This window comes from Coregonus lavaretus (assembly GCF_964263955.1).
Source record: "Coregonus lavaretus genome assembly, chromosome: 5".
Classification (NCBI taxonomy): Eukaryota; Metazoa; Chordata; class Actinopteri; order Salmoniformes; family Salmonidae; genus Coregonus; species Coregonus lavaretus.
Window position 1 is genome coordinate 9,440,449 of NC_139992.1, and position 23,257 is coordinate 9,463,705.

At 43.2% G+C, this 23,257-nt stretch overlaps 2 protein-coding genes across 4 annotated transcripts in view; one reads left to right on the forward strand and one right to left on the reverse strand.

The window, feature by feature from the left end:
• Nucleotides 1-7,840, forward strand: part of parp14rs3 (poly(ADP-ribose) polymerase family member 14-related sequence 3) — a gene marked incomplete at its 5' end in the record, with an annotated part of 21,991 nt that extends 14,151 nt beyond the window's left edge. Inside the window, 6 exons of the mRNA XM_084162563.1 lie at nt 3,522-3,698; nt 3,863-4,045; nt 4,642-5,289; nt 5,472-5,635; nt 5,743-5,917; nt 6,116-7,840. Of these exons, the coding sequence (XP_084018689.1) occupies nt 3,522-3,698; nt 3,863-4,045; nt 4,642-5,289; nt 5,472-5,635; nt 5,743-5,917; nt 6,116-6,411 (1,643 nt within the window). The 3' untranslated portion in view covers nt 6,412-7,840. The remainder of the gene's footprint in view (nt 1-3,521; nt 3,699-3,862; nt 4,046-4,641; nt 5,290-5,471; nt 5,636-5,742; nt 5,918-6,115) is intronic.
• Nucleotides 7,755-14,698, reverse strand: LOC311129990 (UBX domain-containing protein 4-like). Of its 3 annotated transcripts, none has more exons than XM_084162566.1 (13): nt 14,512-14,698; nt 13,820-13,922; nt 13,661-13,689; nt 13,382-13,500; nt 13,080-13,263; nt 11,157-11,295; nt 11,021-11,072; nt 10,557-10,685; nt 10,275-10,408; nt 10,007-10,109; nt 9,749-9,880; nt 9,188-9,414; nt 7,755-8,866 (listed from the first exon to the last, which is right to left on the reverse strand). In XM_084162566.1, exons 1-13 carry the CDS (start codon nt 14,591-14,593, stop codon nt 8,728-8,730), a joined length of 1,572 nt encoding a protein of 523 aa, XP_084018692.1. In that variant the 5' UTR covers nt 14,594-14,698; the 3' UTR covers nt 7,755-8,727. The 3 variants fall into 3 exon arrangements, with proteins under 3 accessions (XP_084018692.1, XP_084018691.1, XP_084018690.1); XM_084162565.1 differs by having other exon boundaries at nt 10,557-10,688; XM_084162564.1 differs by having other exon boundaries at nt 10,557-10,700.
• Nucleotides 14,699-23,257: the final 8,559 nt, after the last annotated feature.

Consider the following 23,257-nt stretch of genomic DNA (forward strand, 5'->3'; position numbering starts at 1 on the left):
TAAAATAACAGTAGGGAGGCTATATATACAGGGGGGTACCGGTGCAGAGTCAATGTGCGGGGGCACCGGCTAGTTGAGGTAGTTGAAGTAATATGTACATGTGGGTAGAGTTAAAGTGACTATATGCATAAATAATTAACAGAGTAGCAGCAGCGTAAAAAGATTGGGTGCAAATAGTCTTATGGCTTGGGGGTAGAAGCTGTTGAGAAGTCTTTTGGACCTAGACTTGGCACTCCGGTACCGCTTGCCGTGCGGTAGCAGAGAGAACAGTCTATGACTAGGGTGGCTGGAGTCTTTGACAATTTTGAGGGCCTTCCTCTGACACCGCCTGGTATAGAGGTCCTGGATGGCAGGAAGCTTGGCCCAAGTGATGTACTGGGCCGTACGCACTACCCTCTGTAGTGCCTTGCGGTCGGAGGCCAAGCAGTTGCCATACCAGGCGGTGATGCAACCAGTCAGGATGCTCTCGATGGTGCAGCTGTATAATTTTTTGAGGATCTGAGGACCCATGCCAAATCTTTTCAGTCTCCTGAGGGGGAATAGGCTTTGTCGTGCCCTCTTCACGACTGTCTTGGTGTGTTTGGACCATGATAGTTCGTTGGTGATGTGGACACCAAGGAACTTGAAGCGCTCAACCTGTTCCACTACAGCCCCGTCGATGAGAATGGGGGCGTGCTCAGTCCTCTTTTAGTTCAGTTACCTTTGCTTTCTTGGGTACAGGAACAATGGTGGACATCTTGAAGCAAGTGGGGACAGCAGACTGGGATAGGGAGAGATTGAATATGTCCGTAAACACTCCAGCCAGCTGGTCTGCGCATGCTCTGAGGACGCGGCTAGGGATGCCGTCTGGGCTGGCATTCTTGCGAGGGTTAACACGCTTAAATGTCTTACTCACGTCGGCCACGTAGAACGAGAGCACACAGTCCTTGGGAGCGGGCCACTTCGGTGGCACTGTGTTATCCTCAAAGCGGGCGAAGAAGGTGTTTAGCTTGTCCGGGAGCAAGACGTCGGTGTCCGTGACGTGGCTGGTTTTCCCTTTGTAATCCGTGATTGTCTGTAGACCCTGCCAGATACCTTTTGTGTCTGAGCCGTTGAATTGCGACTCCACTTTGTCTCTGTACTGACATTTTGCCTGTTTGATTGCCTTACGGAGGGAATAACTACACTGTTTGTATTCAACCATATTCCCAGTCACCTTGCCATGGTTAACTGCGGTGGTTCGCGCTTTCAGTTTTGTGCGAATGCTGCCATCTGTCCACGGTTTCTGGTTTGGGTAGGTTTTAATAGTCACAGTGGGAACAACATCCCCAATACACTTTCTGATGAACTCAGTCACCGTGTCCGTGTATACGTCAATGTTATTCTCAGAGGCTACCCGGAACATATCCCAGTCCGCGTGATCAAAACAATCTTGAAGCATGGATTCCGATTGGTCAAACCAGCGTTGAATAGATTTTAGCACAGGTACTTCCTGTTTGAGTTTCTGCCTATAGGAAGGGAGGAGCAAAATGGAGTCATGATCTGATGGAAAGCTACTGAGGATGGTAGCTGACTCTATGGCCACTCCTGTCTGTCATATCTTTAATCTGAGTCTAGAGGAAGGTGTTTGTCCTCATGCCTGGAGGGAAGCCACAAGTCATTCCGCTACCTAAGAGTGGTAAAGCGGCCTTTACTGGTTCTAACAGCAGACCTATCAGCTTGTTGCCAGCTCTTAGCAAACTGTTGGAAAAAATTGTGTTTGACCAAATACAATGCTATTTCGCTGTAAACAAATTGACAACAGACTTTCAGCATGCTTATAGAGAAGGGCACTCAACATGTACCGCACTGACACAAATTGCTGATGACTGGTTGAAAGATTGATAATAAGACGGTTGTGGGAGCTGTACTGTTAGATTTCAGTGCAGCCTATGATATTATTGACCATAACCTGTTGTTGAGAACTTATGTTTTATGGCTTTTCAGCCTCTGCCATACCGTGGATTCAGAGCTATCTATCTAATAGAACTCAGGGGATTTCTTTAATGGAAGCCTCTCTAATGTCAAACATGTAGGGTGTGGTGTACCGCAGGGCAGCTCTCTAGGCCCTCTACTCTTTTCTATTTTTACCAATGACCTGCCACTGGCATTAAACAAAGCCTGTGTGTCCATGTATGCTGATGATTCAACCATATACGTGTCAGCAACCACAGCTAATGAAGTCACTGAAACCCTTAACAAGGAGTTGCAGTCAGTTTTGGAAAGGGTGGCCAGTAATAAACTGGTCCTGAACATCTCTAAAACTAAGAGCATTGTATTTGGTACAAATCATTCCCTAAGCTCTAGACCACAGCTGAATCTGGTAATGAATGGTGTGGCTGTTGAACAAATTACTTGGTGTTACCTTAGATTGTAAACTGTCATGATCAGTGGTTGTAAAGATAGGGAGAGGTCTGTCCATAATAAAGAGATGCTCTGCTTTTTTGACACCACACTCCAAAAAGCAAGTCCCGCAGGCTCTAGTTTTTTGTTATCTTGATTATTGTCCAGTCATGTGGTCAAGTGCTGCAAAGAAAGACCTAGTTAAATTGCAGCTGGCCCAGAACAGAGCAGCACGTCATGCTCTTCATTGTAATCAGAGGGCTAATATAAATACTATGCATGCCAGTCTCTCCTGGCTAAGAGTTGAGGAGAGACTGACTGCATCACGTCTTCTTTTTATAAGAAACAATGTGTTGAAAACGTACACACAGCTCTGACACACACACGTACCCCACTAGATGTGCCACCAGGCGTCTTTTCACAGTCCCCAAATCCAGAACAAATTCAAGAAAGCGTACAGTATTATATAGAGCCATTATTGCATGGAACTCCCTTCCATCTCACATTGCTCAAATGAACAGCAAACCTGGTTTTAAAAAAAATAGATAAAGCAACACCTCACGGCACAACGCCTCTCCCCTATTTAACCTAGATATTTTGTGTGTATGTATTGATATGTAGGCTATGTGTGCCGTTTTCAAATGCATGTACTGTAGTTCTGTCCTTGAGCTGTTCTTGTCTATTAATGTTCTGTACATTTTTCATGTTTTGTGTGGACGCCTGGACGTGTAGCGGCTGCTTTTGCAACAGATAATGGGGATCCTAATAAAATACCAAATACTCTAATCTGATAGTGGGGTTTGTAGATGTTCACATAGTCTGACCAATGGCTCGGCTCAGGCGCCTACACACACCATTGACACACACACACTAACAGAGGGCCACTCTGTCATCTCGGATAGATCCAGCTCAGTGAGGCACAGCTCCTGAGCTCCCATCAGCAGCAGATATTCATTTAAAATGGAAAATGAATGTGTTAATGCAAAAAAAGAATGTGCGTCAAATTGAACCAAAGCGCAATGAATCGTTGCAAACAAAAAAATATATTGTTCCTGTATCGTATCGGAGCTCATGAAAGGAGAGATAAACATCCTTAATATACATTAATTCTAACACAGTAGAAAACGACTTGCTAATCCTTTTTTCTGTTCTGATCCCAGGGACCCAACCCAGTGATGGTGTTGTCATGACCACGGCTGGGAATCTCAAGACCAAGCACATCATCCACATGGTGGGACAGACCAAGGAGAAGGAGATCACCAGCTCCATGCTTAAAGTGTTAAAGATGTGTGAAGACAAGAAAATACAATCTGTCTCTTTCCCAGCGCTTGGAACAGGTAGGCGTAATAACAATCTAGTATTATTGTTAAAAACCTTATAGTGACATATATATTATTTGCTATCCATGTACTGTATGACGATATAACAAATAAATACACTGGACACTAAAGACACAAGTGTCTGTTCTAACAGATGTGGTATTGTTTGTGCCCCTGAACAGGTGCTGGTAACTTGGGAGCAGTACAGGTTGGGAATGCAATGATAGCTGCAATAGCTGATTTACTGATAAGCATCAAAACTCCGTCAGTTACAATGATTCAGATTGTTATATTCCAAGCCAAGATGATAAATGACTTTGAGGAGGTTATGAAAAAGTTCAAGAAGGTGATCCCCAAGCCTGCAGGTAGGTGTCAGGGTTTTAAGACCAGAGTTGGAGCTGCAACCTTTAACTTAAAGTCCCACTCCAGCTATTTTTGAACCTGTCTTGTTGAAAAACGACATTCCAAGTATAGATACGTTAAAGTAAACAGACTTAAGGGTCCCAAAATATGTTTTGAGCTAAATTGTTTTTTTTGTTTGTTATAATAATATAATATAATATAATATAATATAGTTGACACAATTGCAAAATACAAGGGTTTGGCAATTCAAGGAATTGGTCTGATGTTGCACTCTGATGTCATCGGCCAATAGAGCCGCAATTGAGGACAAAAAAGGAAAGGCCCACCCCCCCACTGTGCCATGTCAGAGGACACCTGCAACACCTATTGAGATGTGCCTTTTGTTAAGTCAATCAGGTGGATAAATTAGGTTCTAAGGAGGACGGAGTGGGTCTTTAATCATCAATATACCTTTAAGAATTTGGCTGTATACAGAATTGGATCATGTTATTTTTCTGCTTCGTTAATACAAAACCAAAGCATAGTGTTGAGTTATTTCTGGAAGTCTTGTAAGGTTCCTCACAGCACTCTGGATTTCTTTTTTTATTCACTCCCATAGACAAAAAGTCATCAAGAACCAGAACTGCCAAAACAACCAGACCAACCCAGCCCACCCCTACCAGACCAGGCCTGTGTTTGGCCAGCGCCACAGCAACCGTGGTCTTCCCCAGTATGGAGGTTGTGGTGTATGGGCCCTCCCCTGCCAGCCTGACCAAGGTGAAGAAACTCCTGGACGAGCTGATCTCTGAGGAGTGCATCAGCCAAGATGTTCCCTCCTGCCACCTGCCCCTGCTCCTGGAGGCCCAGAAGGAGGCCATCGTGGCCCTGAGTCAGAAGAACCAGGTCTGTGTCCTGGTGGCGTCCCCAGACAAGATGACCGTCTCTGGGAAGAAAGACGACGTTCTCTCCGCAGTCCTCCAGATCAAGGACTATCTGCAGGGGGCAAGGGACAGGGAGAGCCGGGAGGGAGAGGAGAAGAGGCTGAGGGAGACAGTGCGCTGGGAGGCGGGGGAGGGAGAGACCTGGGGAGAGCTGGACTGTAGTCTTAGCTATGATCTGGAGCTGGCCTTCCACAGGAAAGAGAATAGTTTTAAATATAACCACCAGGGGGAGACATTCACTGTGGACCTGAAGGACATGCAGCAGACTGACAGCAAAGGGACCATCACCAGGGTCAAAAGAAGCCTTGTGGCTGACTCTGACACAGGTAATGCCTCGGTTTAATGTTTAGGAAAAGGTTTTATATTAAAGTATAGTTTGTAGTTCATAAAAATGTATAATATATACAGTGTCCAATACAGAACATTTAAGAGAATATTCCTGTCAAACTTCTGTGATAACTCTCATGGTGGTGTTTTTACATTGATGATCTGTTCGGCTGTTTTTCAGCCGTCATTCAGTTCCCACAGAGCTGGACTAGAATGGAGGGCAAGGATCTGGAGATCGTCACACTGGCTCCAAACTCAGGAGAGTACCAGAGAATTGAGAAAGAGTTCATTGCAACCAGCAAAAACCCAGATACTAATACGCAGCCAACCATTCAAATTGTCCAGGTAAATTAGGTGTTACTGATATGATACATAGATTACATATATAACCAGAAGTAAAATTGAGGTTTTCTCAATTATCACTGACAATATCTATAATGCTTTACCTACAGATCCAGAGGATTCAGAGTAAAGACCAGTGGCAGAGGTACGCAGTGAAAAAACAGGCGATGGATAAGAAGTATCCCAAAAACAAGAACGAGCTGAACCTTTACCACGGCACAACCGAAGACATCTGTCAGAAAATCAATACCTGTGGTTTCAACAGGAGCTTCTGTGGGAGAAACGGTACAGAACAATCTATTGCCTCATTACTGCTCCCTTCAGATAGATACTGGCAGTGCTCTTTGGAGGATCTTAATCAAAGATTTTGCAAACAAACAAACAGTCTTGTCATTGTGGTTATCATTTTGACTAGATTCCTGAAGTGGAAGCCCTCAATTTTCATTCAGTGTTTAATTAACCTTGAATCTGTTTTCCTTTTAGCTACTGTGTACGGCGACGGGACTTACTTTGCCAAAGAGATGTGGTACTCGTGTCACGATGCATACTCCAAACCAGATGCCAGTGGGCTGAAGTACATGTACCGTGCCAGGGTGCTGGTGGGTACACCCTGCCTGGGGGTGCGGGGCATGAAGGAGCCGACCCCCCTGAACCCTGCTGACCTCCGCCAGGGGCTGCATGACTGTGCCGTCAATGATCTACAGAATCCGTTTATCTATGTGGTGTTCTGTGATGCAGGGGTCTACCCAGACTACCTCATCAGCTTCAAGACTGTTTGAGAGATGGAAGGGGTGATAGTCTTATTTTAAGTACTGCACTGAAACCGCTATTAAATACTTAGGCAAGTAGACCTAATGCCTTAAAATGCTAGAGTATTGATATTTTCCTAGGTATCAGGCTATTTCATCAGGTTGAAGGTGGGAAATGCTGCTTTTTAGTTTGGCACAGAGAAGCAGCTAGTCTTCCTGGGGTCCACATAAAACGTACAAATACATGACAAAGTACAGAACAGTAATAGACAAGAACAACAAGATATTAAAATAAGTAATATATAGGAAAGACCCAGAGACGACAAAAATACTATTTACAACGTAATTCTTATATAGAGTTGTGTACAGCCTCTCAGTGGCTATATGTAGTTTGTTTCTGAAATTATCATGATAATGTTAGCTGGGTCTTTCCACCAATTCGGTGCCTTTTGAGAAGTGTAACTTGGTCAAAAAAAAGCTTTTGATTTCACCTAATTTTAACATTATCATAAGGAGCACATGCATGTTCAACTTCATAAAAAACAAACATGCTTTTCCCATTTCAAGAGGTTAAATAAAAAAATTACTATAGTAATCTTACATCAGCCATAAATCCCCTTGTGACAAGGAAAATGGAAGCTTGTTGTGTGCAACAGGGAGGGGCAATTGAATGCAAGCTTAGTTTTAAATAAATGTCTAGCCAGTCTATGGGTCACAGGGTTGACTTGTAATGCTCGACCCGCTCAATTCTCCACCACAAAACACCTGCTTTTACACAGATTTTACTAGTAATGTTCAATGTTTCTTTTGAAAAAAAAAAATTTTTTTAAGGAATAGTTTGACCATATTAAAACGAGAGTTCAGTTCACGTAACAGGGTTGACCTTAAAATTAGACAGACGTAAATGAATCACTAATCCCATGAAATTAAAAATAATCTTGATAAATGACTGTCAAAGCAACAAAATAACTAGGACTTTACAATGATGGTTAAAACTTGTGGGGCTAAGTCAGTTAAAATCTTCATAGAAGTCAGAGGATGCATGGAGGGACATGTCAAAATGCTGAATTTTGGTACTTTAGCAAGTCTTTATTCATTCGGATTGATTGAATTCTCCATGTGGTCTATATTAAAGGGCACTTCACTTAATGTCTTAAAATTCAATATTGGTGCACAATTTCTAATTAAAATATCAAAGGGATGCAAAAGATACTCATTTCATGGAATGACCCAGCTGTAGTTAAGTCTATCAAAATAATCTCTCCAAACCAAATTACTTATTGCAAAGAGTCTATGAATCATGTCCCGTGTTTACCCTCCTCATGTTCTCAGGGTGTGATGTACAGTGCTATATATACACACACACAGACCTGTAGGTCATCACTACCATTTTATAAAGAATCAAGTACAAGTGTATTTTGCACATCTGAACCAATAAAGATCTGATTGTTTCACTGTACCATCTGAGTCACTGATGTTATTCACAGCTCATTAGATGACATTGCAAACCTTTGCGTCAAAAGACAAGGCAAAAAAATATATATATATTACGGCAAGGCTTGATTTTTAACACAATTATAGAGCCAGCCAAATGCTTGTTTATTGAAAAACATTCCCGTAGTTAAATGAGAGCAGTACAGTGGTTTCCCATGTTCAACTAGTAGTAGAAACAACACATTCTACTGCCGAGGGAGGCAGTCTATACCAAGGGGCCACGGCCTTGGTTAAACACTGCTGCACACACCAGACAAGAGCCCTCATATCATACATCATTAAACAGTGTTTTGTCATCTGGGTTATTGACTTAAATAAAACACTAAAGTTCTCATTTAGACAAGGCCATCAACACCTCTGTCTCAACCCTTCATCATACAGTAGACATGTCAGGATACTGGTTATATTCTGTAAGAGGCTGAATGAATCAAGTAACAGTTTCAACACAAAGGGGGTCTTCTCTGTTCAAGTCCAATGGTCAGAGGTAAACTTGATTACATCTACCCATGCAGGGGAGGAGCAGAGTACAGGCTTGGACAAGAGAAACATAAAACAAACATCAGCCCTAATATCAGCATTATCCTCCTTTAGACTGACCGACGCTCACCAGGTCAGAGACGGCGGGGAGAGAGAGAGAGGGTTAGAGAGAAGGGGAGGGGGAGAGAGAAGGGGAGAGAGGGGAGGGGGAGAGAGAAGGGGAAAAGAGAAGGGGAAAAGAGAAGGGGAGGGGGAGCGAGAGGGGGAGGGGGAGAGAGCGAGGGGAGGGGGAGAGAGCGAGGGGAGGAGAGAGAAGGGGAGAGGGAGGGGGAGAGAGCGGGAGGGGGAGAGAGCGGGAGAGACAGTTTTATTGCACTACATCTGCTGGGTAGAGTTGCCGTTCCAAGTGTTATTTTCATCCTCACTGTCCTGGTGATTCCGTAGCCTGTGGATTTTGCCGTCTTGTTTGAAGTCTACTGGTTGCTTCTCCAGTGTGCGTTTGCGAAGGGTTTCTCTGAGAAAGTGAAAATGGATGTGAAACACCAATTAGGCTTTAGAACACCCAATCTTACAGAACCACACTATTCAATCAAACCCCTAGATTCATTCTCAGAATTATTTGCACTCTGGCTACAACAACAATGCATGTGTCTGTTATGACCCCTGACAACGATTAACCTGGACCAGTTGACCAGCCTAACCATTCAATTACAATGTAATTGTACATTGTAACAATCGGGCAAAGTCTTGTCACCTGAACTCCAAACCATAATGTACCATCACAACAATCTCAACTACTCCTAAACATAGGAGAGCCTGCTGGATGGGGCCTCACCTCTTTGGTTCAGCAGATGAGGAGGAGGAACCAGAGGCTGAGTTGGTGTTGGGCTGTTGGGCTGGGCCTCTGGGGCCTGCTGCTCCGGGGGTGGGGGGGCTGGTGAAGAGGAAGCCGCTCAGGAACCTCCACACAGCCAGCAGAGGGTAGAGGATGGTGCCCAGCACAGCCCAGATACCGCCTCCAGAGGACGACTGCACCACCGTGTTATTGGGCCGTCCCGTTTGCTGGAAGCGGTTAGGAAGGGAATAAAACACATTATACTCAGTGTTACTAGGGAGAACCAGCAAAAAAGACAGGGAAAACAAGCTAAAATTCCCTAAAACAAACATGGGAAACTAGATAAACCAATGTACACAAAGAAACCTAAACCTTACATAAAGTCAACCATACATACTTGTACGAGGACTAAATATAACTGTTCAGTGATACTAGGACACTGTCTTGTTGTGAATTCACAAATGACAAAGTCGAAAATGGGGGATGTATCTATGGCCGCTAGATACCAGTTGTCATTAATATTAGCGGAGGTTTCCAGAGGGAAGCAGCAAAGTCACTCACAGGCCGCAGGACTATGGAGGCACTGGGAGACAGCTCCAACTCCAGTAGAGTTTTGTCGAGGTCATCAGCCGTAAACTCCCTGCGAGGGAACATAGTCGCCAGTGAGAAGTTGCCGTACCGATTTCCCACTTCCTGAAAGGAGAAATACAAACTCTTTAGTGACAGCCACCATTATGATATTTAATATCATATCCCACCAAAGAGAACGAACGTTCTTAATATTCACTTGTCTAACTTGAGTTGGAAAAAGTATGTTACATTGACAGCGAACTGCCGAGCCTCCTTCAGTCTGGCCTCTGAGGGGAACCGGCTGGAGAAGAAAGAACCATCTGGAAGACGGAACTGTATTCTTGCTATGGCGCTGGAGGACAATAACAACACACAACGTTTAATTTATGTCAAGCTATGATTATATTAGTGGTGACATACAACATAGAACTTACTGGGGTGTAAAAAAAAAAGTGACTTCTTTAAAACCTCCTTCTGAATCTCAATTTTCTCCTGTGCCTGTAGAGTAGCCCCATACCTCCTCTCCCCGTGGCCGTGTGCGTTCTCCTTCTTGGCCTCTGCCTCTGCCTGTCTGGCCTGCAGTGCTGCCAGCCGGGCTGCCTCCACCTCCTCCTGGTTATTGGCATAGCGGGCAGCTCTGTCAGCACGGTCCTGTGGGGACAAAATGGCATCAGCCAGCCACTATACTCCTTCCGCACCACCACAACAAACAGAGGCCCAAAAAGTGATTATTATTATTTTAGTTCAAAGTCTGGTGGGTTTTGAAGCTGAGGGGTGAGAGTGTGATGCGTTTGTTTACCAGGGCGATCTGTGCTTTGACACGCTCCCTGGCAGCCTTCTCCTCAGCCTTCTCCCTGCTCCTCTCATCCATAATGCATTTGGTCTTCTCATCCTCCGTCCTCCTCTTGAAGTCCAGCATCTCCTTCTCCTTCTTTATTTCACCCTGACCATCATCACACAGAAATAGATACAGGCGCACACAAGTATCAATAGGCTGGCCATACTATGGGAGGTGTCAGCATGGGACACCAACGAGATGTCAGTATGGGAGGTGTCAGTATGGGACACCAACGAGATGTCAGTATGGGAGGTGACAGTATGGGAGGTGTCAATATGGGACACCAACGAGGTGTCAGTATGGGAGGTGACAGTATGGGACACCAACGAGGTGACAGTATGGGAGGTGACAGTATGGGAGGTGTCAGTATGGGAGGTGTGAGTATGGGACACCAACGAGGTGTCCGTAGGGGAGGTGTTCTTCACCTCCTCCTCTTTCTTTTTCTGCTCACGTCTTCCCTCCAGTTTCTTTGTTAACCTACACAAGGGAAGGTTTCAGTTTCAGAAGATAAAGCATGTTTCAACCCTCCATCCCTGCTCCTCCGTTGTGTGTCGTTCCTACCTCTCCACCTTGGCATCAAGGCCCTCGTCAGGCTGAGAGCTGGTTGATGCGTCATCTGATGATGCGCTCCTGTCCTCCCCGGGGGTGACGACCACTGAGGCTGATGCTCCGCCTTCTTCTGCTGGCCTGGACAGGGATTCTGAGTAGAACCACAAGCGGATTACAGCAATCATTATCAGTGGGTGTTTCTCAATATGCACACTACCGTGCTCCACTCTCATGCTCCGCGTGCATTCTCCGATGACGTTCTCTTAAGTATGTTCTTGTGAGGACGAGAGTGTGGAGAATGCATCATTTTTTTACGCGGTCGTGTCATATTTCTGTGCATACTTTCAATTGAAGCTTGCATTGATGCATACTTCAAAATATGTACAAACGGAATACGCATTCGAGAAGTGCCCTCCATGCTCCGTTTCGCATACTTTGATTTGGATCCATACTCCGACCCTCCCGTGCTCGGACCACTGAAGTATGCATTTTGAGAAACACCAAGTGTATCAATTAACAGCAATCATGACAGTGTCTCTATTTAAATCCACACAGTTGTTCATATCAACAGGACACATACACTATATACAAAAGTATGTGGACACCCCTTCAAATTAGTGGATTCGGCTATTTCAGCGACACCCGTTGCTAACAGGTGTATAAAATTGAGCACACCGCCATGCAATCTCCATAGACAAACATTGGCAGTAGAATGGCCTTATTGAAGAGCTCAGTGACTTTCAACGTGGCACCATCATAGAGGGCCACCTTTCCAACAAGTCAGTTCATCAAATTTCTGCCCTGCTAGAGCTGCCCCGGTCAACTGTAAGTGCTGTTATTGTGAAGTGGAAACGTCTAGGAGCAACAACGGCTCAGCCACGAAGTGGTAGACCACACAAGCTCACAGAACGGGACCGCCGAGTGCTGAAGCACGTAGCATATAAAGATAATCTGTCCTCGGTTGCAACACTCACTACCGAGTTCCAAACTGCCTCTGGAAGCAATGTCAGCACAACTGTTCATCAGAAGCTTAATGAAATGGGTTTCCATGGCCGAGTAGCCGAACAAAAGCCTAAGATCACCATGCGCAATGCCAAATGTCGGCTGGAGTGGTGTAAAGCTCGCCGCCATTGGACTCTGGAGCAGTGGAAATGCGCTCTCTGCAGTGATGAATCATGCTTCACCATCTGGCAGTCCGACAGATGAATCTGGGTTTGGCGGATGCAAGGAGAACGCTTCCTGCCCCAATGCGTAGTGCCAACTGTAAAGTTTGGTGGATGAGGAATAATGGTCTGGGGCTGTTGTTCATGGTTCGGGCTAGGCCCCTTAGTTCCAGTGAAGGGGAATCTTAACGCTACAGCATACAATGACATTCTTGACGATTCTGTGCTTCCAACTTTCTGGCAACAGTTTGGGGAAGGCCCTTTCCTGTTTCAGAATGACAATGTTCCCTGCACAAAGCGAAGTCCATACAGAAATTGTTTGTTGAGATCTGTGTGGAAGAACTTGACTGGCCTGCACAGAGCCCTGACCTCAACCCCACTGAACACCTTTGGGATGAATTGGAACGCTGACTGCGAGCCAGGCCTAATCGCCCAACATCAGTGCCCGACCTCAATAATGCTTGTGGCTGAATGGAAGCAAGTCCCCGCAGCAATGTTCCAACTAGCAGAAAGCCTTCCCAGAAGAGTGGATGCTGTTATGGCAGCAAAGGGGGGACCAACTCCATATTAATGCCCATGATTTTGGAATGAGATGTTCGATGAGCAGCTGTCCACATACTTTTAGTCATGTAGTGTATCTAGTAACACACAGAACAGCATTTCTGTATAGCGCAACTGCTTGTATTTTGTTGCATTGTTATGCAGCAAAACTACTGTGGTCAACTATCATTCATCAGCATTCCATCCACGGTGGTCTCACACACAAACACACCTTTAGATGTTACTGGCACTGCTGCACTGTCTGTGTCTGCTGGTGGTGTGTGGCTGGGCTGGAGCTCCAGTGAGGGTGAGGGGGGCTGTGCTGAGGCTGGCTCTGAGGCTACCACAGCTGGGTGGCAAGCCTCCATGGGGGCCCCTGCTTCCGCTCCCTCACCTGCTATCTGCTGGGCGTGCATCTGTATGGCACAAGAGATGCATATTCAGTGTGACACCTTCTGCCTTACATCTCAGTGCTCTTGGAGACCATTTACTGTTATTGTTTAAGTCTTTTCTGTTTTGCATTGGCTATCCTACCTGTTTGACTTTGTCGATTCTTTTCATGAGTTCCTCTGCAGAGACACTCCCGGCAACAACTTCCAGGGGGATTCCATTCTCTCCAATAAAGAAACTGGATGGGATGCACACCACTGGGTCTTCAGGGGGAGTTAAGGGCAAACCAACGAGCACAACAACAACATAATAATAAAGGGATTATAATATGCAACATCTTCTACACAAAATAAAGACTGAGGGATCAGAAACACAACAGTCTAACTATAGGGGTAATAAAAACCCTTTGGAGAGGAAGGATACAGATTTGGGAGAACTGAGTGCATGTCTCGCTGGAAGAAAATAAAAATATGAAACATAAGACATCACATTTATGTTAGTATTACTATTGTCATTTGAAAATAATGTAAGGAAGGCGTGTGTGTCATATTCACACTAGTGTAGGATTGCATTATAGGCTACCTATTGGCATCTGCCTTGATTGCAACACAGCAGTTATGGGAGGCCTCCGACACTCTGTCGTCATCCCAACTGGACATCATTTGTGCTGACACCTCATCGTCGCCTGGTAGAGGGCAAGAATGTCAAAAGTGGTGAATAATTTGCATCACTCGCACTGCCCTGTCTGTTGGTGGTGACAGTCGCTGGTTTTACTTAATATTAGGCAAGGAACGGACGGTGAATAATGACGAGAAACACGATACCTATGTTTCTGATGTAAACAAACGGGTCAGCAAGCTAGCCAGTTCAGTTGTCATAAGCGGCTAGAACTAACCAGTTCGCTAACAGTTAACTAGCTAGTTAAATCGCATTAGTTAGGCTGGATACAGGACATTTTTAACAACGCTTTTTTCTTCTAAAAACTAGTTCATTGTATCCCCGTGGAACCCAGTTGCCTAATGATTAGTTAACGTTAGTTAGCTGAGGTTTGACAGCTGTCGTTCCTTTTCCTTTCGACCCGTTGGCTAACGTTACATCGACAGTTTGCGTTTCATATTGTTGATATTCATAGCTAGCTTGCTTACTGACAATGACAGAGCTCGTTTGCTCTCCCGAGCTGAGCACAGTTTTCTAGCTAGCGAATCATTCAACTCAACTGGTTTGCTAGCAAGCAAATCTGCGCTGGCTAGCTACTGTAATCTACAAAACAATACCTGTTATTACAACGACGAAGATGGAGTTCTGTTGTTTGGCGGAGATGATGGCTGCTGGAATAGAGCCATCAAACCAAAGCATTTTAATAAAATGTGTTGGCTTTTTCTGTTTTGTAATGCTGTCCAGCTGTTTCTATTCTGAAAGTATTAGAAACTGTGCTAGAACGTTCAATCTCATCACGGAACTAAACGAGCATGATGGGTGTTGTAGTCCATAGGCACGAATGCTTGCTTATGGGACTTGTAGTCCACACAATTATGTCACCGAATTTACAGCAGATGGCATTGTGGTACTGATGAAATATTTGGTGCAGATCACTAGAAAGAGTTGTGAATGTGATTAACGAGGTCCTCTCAAAAACCAACGGGTGTGGTCGCTCAGCAAACTCAACACAGAGATTTATTACGCTATGAGAACTAGAACATTGCATTTGATTAACGTGCTAATAGATCAGCCTCCACTACATTACTTTGTAATGCCACATTAAAATATAATCTACAGCCTCAAGGGTTGAAATACTTTGTACTATTTGTATTCTTGCCCTTTATGGAAGTATTTTTATTTCACAAGGCAAATAGCCACATCTATCTTAGCATGTCAAACATCCCAGTGCTTTTTACATAGGAGTACTATTAGAGTGAGGGGAAATAATCTAACTAGAGCCCCGAGAGCGATACAGTGCATTCGGAAAGTATTCAGACCCCTTGACTTTTTCCACATTTTGTTACGCTACAGCCTTATTCTAAAATGGATTAAATGATTAAAAATCCTCTAAAAAATCAATCTATACACAATACCCCATAATGACAAAGCGAAAACAGCTATTTAGACATTTTTGCAAATGTATTAAAAATAAAAAACACATAAGTACTTTCCATAAGTAATCAGACCCTTTGCTATGAGACTTGAAATTAAGCTCACCTGCATCCTGTTTCCATTGATCAGCCTTGAGATGTTTTTACAACTTGATTGGAGTCCACCTGTGGTAATCTCAATTGATTGGACAAGATTTATAAAGGCACACACCTGTCTATATAATAATAATAATATGCCATTTAGCAGACGCTTTTATCCAAAGCGACTTACAGTCGTGCGTGCATACATTTTTGTGTATGGGTGGTCCCGGGAATCGAACCCACTACCTTGGCGTTACAAGCGCCGTGCTCTACCAGCTGAGCTACAGAGGTCCCACAGTTGACAGTGCATGTCAGAGCAAAAACCAAGCCATGAGGTCAAATTAATTGTCTGTAGAGCTCCGAGACAGGATTGTATCTAGGCACAGATCTGGGGAAGGGTACCAAAACATTTCTGCAGCATTGAAGGTCGCCAAGAGCACAGTGGCCTCCATCATTCTTAAATAGAAATAGTTTGGAACCACCAAGACTCTTTCTAGAGCTGGCTGCCCGGCCAAACTGAGCAATCGGGGGAGAAGGGCCTTGGACAGGGAGGTGACCAAGAACATGATGGTCACTCAGAGAGCTCCAGCGTTCCTCTGTGGAGATGGGAGAACCTTCCAGAAGGACAACCATCTCTGCAGCACTCCACCAATCAGTCCTTTAAGGTAGAGTGGTCAGACGGAAGCCACTCCTCAGTAAAAGGCAGGACAGCCCGCTTGGAGTTTGCCAAAAGGCACCTAAAGGACTCACAGACCATGAGAAACAAGATTCTCTGGTCTGATGAAACCTAGATTGAACTCTTTGGACTAGTACTGGACTTAACCATCTAGAGCAGGGGTTACTAAACTTTTTCACTCAGGGCCCTCCTCCCCTCCTCTCCTCTCCTCCCCTCCTCCCCTCCCACTGTTCATGACACAAACTGTTCACACCCCTCTTATTGGTGGAGAGAATTGTGCAGGTTTAAAGCTTATTTCCTGCAATTCTATAGATTTTGTCATGGGGTGCAAAGAACATTTTGCAGTTTTAAAGCAAATGTTCTTGCAATTCTATACATTTTGCCATGTTTAAAGTGTATTAATGTGATATTTGAGTGACAAAAAAATTACAACAATATCTATGGGCCAAAAAACCTAAATATGCATTCTATTATTACAACTTTCAAGAGTAAGTTTAAAGCCGGACTGAGGTCCTTTAAAAAGACCCCCACGCCCCCCTTAGGGAGCGTGCCCCACAGTTTGGGAACCAACCGGTGTGCCACGGCAGACAGATTTTGATGGGGATTATCTATTATGCTAATTAGATTCCATGCTTTGCCAGAAGAATGAGTTCCCTAATAATCCTGTTTACATGGACACATCTGAAATCAGGCTACCTGATGGGACTATGATAAATGCAGAAAATCGCCAATCAAAATAAACGTTCTACCACAGCAACCATTTAATTTTTGGGAAGCTTATTTGCTCAGCTGGTGCTAGCACATGCGCAGATCAAATACACAGCTGGAATGCCGATTGAGGCATTTATATGTCCTAATAATTCTAAAGATTGCTCAGAAAACCGTGTTTTAATCAATAAACAGAGTAAGGTGTTTACATGACTATTGCGTAATCTGCCTACTGCCATAACACTGGCGACCCGTCATTCAGGGCAGGTGGGGCAGAGCACTACCTGTTTTGAGCCCTACATTTTTAGCAAAAAAATTATAATAATATACTCTGCAGCAGAGGTAACTCTGGGTCTTTTTTTCCTGTGGCAGTCCCCATGAGAGCCAGTTTCATCATAGCGCTTGATGGTTTTTGCGACTGCACTTGAAGAAACTTTCTTGATTGACTGACGTTCATGTCTTAAAGTAATGACAAGTTCATTAGAGTTACCAGCCTCAGAAATTGCAGCCCAAATAAATGCTTCACAGAGTTCAAGTAACAGACACATCTCAACATCAACTGTTCAGAGGAGACTGTGTGAATCAGGCCTTCATGGTCAAATTGCTGCAAAGAAACCACTACTAAAGGACACCAATAATAAGAAGAGACTTGCTTGGGCCAAGAAACATGAGCAACGGACATTAGACCGGTGGAAATGTGTCCTTTGGTCTGGAGCCCAAATTGGAGATTTTTGGTTCCATTTATTTAGAATTCAAGGCACACTTAACCAGCATGGCTACCACAGCATTCTGCAGCGATATTCCATCATCTGGTTTGCACTTTTGTGGGACTATCATTTGTTTTTCAACAAGACAATGACCCAAAACACACCTCCAGGCTGTGTAAGGGATATTTGACCAAGGAGAGTGATGGAGTGCTGCATCAGATGACCTGGCCTCCACAATCACCCAACCTCAACCCAATTGAGATGGTTTGGGATGAGTTGGACTGCAGAGTGAAGGAAAAGCAGCCAACAAGTGCTCAACATATGTGGGAACTCCTTCAAGACTGTTGGAAAAGCATTCCAGGTGAAGCTGATTGAGAGAATGCCAAGAGTGTGCAAAGCTGTCATAAAGGCAAAGGGTGGCTATTTGAAGAATCTCAAATATATTTTGATTTGTTTACCACTTTTTTGGTTGCTACATGATTCCATGTGTTATTTCATTGTTTTGATGTCTTCACTATTATTCTGAAATGTAGAAAATAGTACAAATAAAGAAAAACCCTGGAATTAGTAGGTGTCCAAACTTTTGACTGGTACTGTATATAAGCATATATCCTTATAAGTAATTTACAGTGCCTTCAGAAAGTATTCACACCGATTTACTTCTTACACATTTTGTTGTGTTACAGCCTGAATTTATAATAGATTAAATTGAGATTTTATGTCACTGGCCTACACACAATACCCCATAATGACAAAGTGGAATTATGTTTTTAGAAAGTTTTACAAATTCATAAAAAATGGAAAGCTGAAATGTCTTGAGTCAGTAAGTATTCAACCCGTTTGTTATGGCAAGCCTAAATAAGTTACCCCAAAAGACTCACAGCTGTAATCGCCGTCAAAGGTGCTTCTACAAAGTATTGACTCAGGGGTGTGAATACTTATGTAAATGAGATATTACTGTATTTCAATTTCAATACATTCACAAACATTTCTAAAAACATGTTTTCACTTTGTCATTATTGTGTGTAGATGGGTGAGCTAAAAAAATATATTTAATCCATTTTAAAGTCAGGCTGTACCACAAAATGGGTGTACGAATACTTCCTGAAGGCTCTGTACATACACTGCCATATACTTATTTTCTGTATGGGTCTCCCTTGTGTGGCAGCTTTCGTTCCATGATTTATGCATTTCTAGGATTATAGTGGGGGTGATAGTGAGTGCAACTTTGTTTATTCAATTGGTTTAGTACTTACCATCAAACCTCCATGGTCTTCGGTGTCGATAAATTATAGAGCAAGATTCATTAAAAATATTACATTTGCTGCTTAAAACCTGACAACGCATAAATATGCTTAATACCACCCCTTGTGCGAAAACAGCTATTTAGACATTTTTGCAAATGTATTAAAAATAAAAAACACATAAGTACTTTACATAAGTAATCAGACCCTTTGCTATGAGACTTGAAATTAAGCTCACCTGCATCCTGTTTCCATTGATCAGCCTTGAGATGTTTTTACAACTTGATTGGAGTCCACCTGTGGTAATCTCAATTGATTGGACAAGATTTATAAAGGCACACACCTGTCTATATAAGGTCCCACAGTTGACAGTGCATGTCAGAGCAAAAACCAAGCCATGAGGTCAAATTAATTGTCTGTAGAGCTCCGAGACAGGATTGTATCTAGGCACAGATCTGGGGAAGGGTACCAAAACATTTCTGCAGCATTGAAGGTCGCCAAGAGCACAGTGGCCTCCATCATTCTTAAATAGAAATAGTTTGGAACCACCAAGACTCTTTCTAGAGCTGGCTGCCCGGCCAAACTGAGCAATCGGGGGAGAAGGGCCATGGTCAGGGAGGTGACCAAGAACACAATGGTCACTCAGAGAGCTCCAGCGTTCCTCTGTGGAGATGGGAGAACCTTCCAGAAGGACAACCATCTCTGCAGCACTCCACCAATCAGTCCTTTATGGTAGAGTGGCCAGATGGACGCCACTCCTCAGTAAAAGGCACATGACAGCCCGCTTGGAGTTTGCCAAAAGGCACCTAAAGGACTCAGACCATGAGAAACAAGATTCTCTGGTCTGATGAAACCTAGATTGAACTCTTTGGACTTAACCATCTAGAGCAGGGGTTACTAAACTTTTTCACTCAGGGCCCTCCTCCCCTCCTCTCCTCTCCTCCCCTCCTCCCCTCCCACTGTTCATGACACAAACTGTTCACACCCCTCTTATTGGTGGAGAGAATTGTGCAGGTTTAAAGCTTATTTCCTGCAATTCTACACATTTTGTCATGGGGTGCAAAGAACATTTTTGCAGTTTTAAAGCAAATGTTCTTGCAATTCTATACATTTTGCCATGTTTAAAGTGTATTAATGTGATATTTGAGTGACAAAAAAATTACAACAATATCTATGGGCCAAAAAACCTAAATATGCATTCTATTATTACAACTTTCAAGAGTAAGTTTAAAGCCGGACTGAGGTCCTTTAAAAAGACCCCCACGCCCCCCTTAGGGAGCGTGCCCCACAGTTTGGGAACCAACCGGTGTGCCACGGCAGACGGATTTTGATGGGGATTATCTATTATGCTAATTAGATTCCATGCTTTGCCAGAAGAATGAGTTCCCTAATAATCCTGTTTACATGGACACATCTGAAATCAGGCTACCTGATGGGACTATGATAAATGCAGAAAATCGCCAATCAAAATAAACGTTCTACCACAGCAACCATTTAATTTTTGGGAAGCTTATTTGCTCAGCTGGTGCTAGCACATGCGCAGATCAAATACACAGCTGGAATGCCGATTGAGGCATTTATATGTCCTAATAATTCTAAAGATTGCTCAGAAAACCGTGTTTTAATCGGCATATGCTTACTTCGATTTTGACATTATGCTGATTAAGATAAACAGAGTAAGGTGTTTACATGACTATTGCGTAATCTGCCTACTGCCATAACACTGGCGACCCGTCATTCAGGGCAGGTGGGGCAGAGCACTACCTGTTTTGAGCCCTACATTTTTAGCTAAAAAATTATAATAATATACTCTGCAGCAGAGGTAACTCTGGGTCTTTTTTTCCTGTGGCAGTCCCCATGAGAGCCAGTTTCATCATAGCGCTTGATGGTTTTTGCGACTGCACTTGAAGAAACTTTCTTGATTGACTGACGTTCATGTCTTAAAGTAATGACAAGTTCATTAGAGTTACCAGCCTCAGAAATTGCAGCCCAAATAAATGCTTCACAGAGTTCATGTAACAGACACATCTCAACATCAACTGTTCAGAGGAGACTGTGTGAATCAGGCCTTCATGGTCAAATTGCTGCAAAGAAACCACTACTAAAGGACACCAATAATAAGAAGAGACTTGCTTGGGCCAAGAAACATGAGCAACGGACATTAGACCGGTGGAAATGTGTCCTTTGGTCTGGAGCCCAAATTGGAGATTTTTGGTTCCATTTATTTAGAATTCAAGGCACACTTAACCAGCATGGCTACCACAGCATTCTGCAGCGATATTCCATCATCTGGTTTGCACTTTTGTGGGACTATCATTTGTTTTTCAACAAGACAATGACCCAAAACACACCTCCAGGCTGTGTAAGGGATATTTGACCAAGGAGAGTGATGGAGTGCTGCATCAGATGACCTGGCCTCCACAATCACCCAACCTCAACCCAATTGAGATGGTTTGGGATGAGTTGGACTGCAGAGTGAAGGAAAAGCAGCCAACAAGTGTTCAGCATATGTGGGAACTCCTTCAAGACTGTTGGAAAAGCATTCCAGGTGAAGCTGGTTGAGAGAATGCCAAGAGTGTGCAAAGCTGTCATAAAGGCAAAGGGTGGCTATTTGAAGAATCTCAAATATATTTTGATTTGTTTACCACTTTTTTGGTTGCTACATGATTCCATGTGTTATTTCATTGTTTTGATGTCTTCACTATTATTCTGAAATGTAGAAAATAGTACAAATAAAGAAAAACCCTGGAATTAGTAGGTGTCCAAACTTTTGACTGGTACTGTATATAAGCATATATCCTTATAAGTAATTTACAGTGCCTTCAGAAAGTATTCACACCGATTTACTTCTTACACATTTTGTTGTGTTACAGCCTGAATTTATAATAGATTAAATTGAGATTTTATGTCACTGGCCTACACACAATACCCCATAATGACAAAGTGGAATTATGTTTTTAGAAAGTTTTACAAATTCATAAAAAATGGAAAGCTGAAATGTCTTGAGTCAGTAAGTATTCAACCCGTTTGTTATGGCAAGCCTAAATAAGTTACCCAAAAAGACTCACAGCTGTAATCGCCGTCAAAGGTGCTTCTACAAAGTATTGACTCAGGGGTGTGAATACTTATGTAAATGAGATATTACTGTATTTCAATTTCAATACATTCACAAACATTTCTAAAAACATGTTTTCACTTTGTCATTATTGTGTGTAGATGGGTGAGCTAAAAAAATATATTTAATCCATTTTAAAGTCAGGCTGTACCACAAAATGGGTGTACGAATACTTCCTGAAGGCTCTGTACATACACTGCCATATACTTATTTTCTGTATGGGTCTCCCTTGTGTGGCAGCTTTCGTTCCATGATTTATGCATTTCTAGGATTATAGTGGGGGTGATAGTGAGTGCAACTTTGTTTATTCAATTGGTTTAGTACTTACCATCAAACCTCCATGGTCTTCGGTGTCGATAAATTATAGAGCAAGATTCATTAAAAATATTACATTTGCTGCTTAAAACCTGACAACGCATAAATATGCTTAATACCACCCCCTTGTGCTAGACAGGGCCCATGGGGGGGGGGGGGGGGATATAACAAGACTAAAAAAAACATTGCAAATGATAATCATAACAAAACAACCCAAGGGTAATTTATTGCTGAGAGAGAATTTCCTCAATTACTTAAGCGCCATTTCATCAACCTTGACTGCAACACAGAGCTAGGTACTCTATATGTTAGTTTAATTATCAGTTAATAATCTCAAAATCAGAATGGAGATCCTTAATGACGCGACCGTGGACACCAAACTGACTTCTTCACTTGACGGATAAGACAGTGATGAATGGTGTGTTCAAGACAACTGGGAACTCGAAAAAATACGAGGTCAAATCCTGATGTCAGTGATCTTCAGGTCAGAAAGTTGGAGCTCTGGAAAGAGTCCCGAGTTCCTGAATTTCCGAGTTGGATGACCGGTTCAAAAAGTTCTATCAGAATTTTTCCTAGTTCCCAGTTGTCTTGAACGCGGCAGAAGCCGTCCATTTTAAACTGTTTCTGGCAACACTAACTCCCCCAGGCTAGATGAGACGTGGGGCAGGTTCGATTTTTCTTGCAGTAAATTGCTTTGATGTTATTAGAAAGAAAGTCAAATATGACAGTGGAAGAGATGTGAGGCATTGGAAGATATGAGGTTGGTGGGGAGGTTAATGTAGCAGACAAATTACCCTATAAAACCTGGATTGAGATGAATAGCACCAACCAAAAAACTAATTAGATAAGACCAACTATAAAACCCACATCCCCACCTTCCGCCCATTGCAAAACAAACCACTCTCTATGCTTACACTGACATCTGAGGTAGGACTATACTTAGTGTTGATAAAAAAATACATGTTAATCGTCAGTTTAAACATCATGAGAGGACATCCAAAGCTGTTTGGTGATGGACAGAGATAGAAAGAAACCCAGAGTACTCATCCATGTCAAAGAACTTCCTGTGATCTGAAAAAGCACA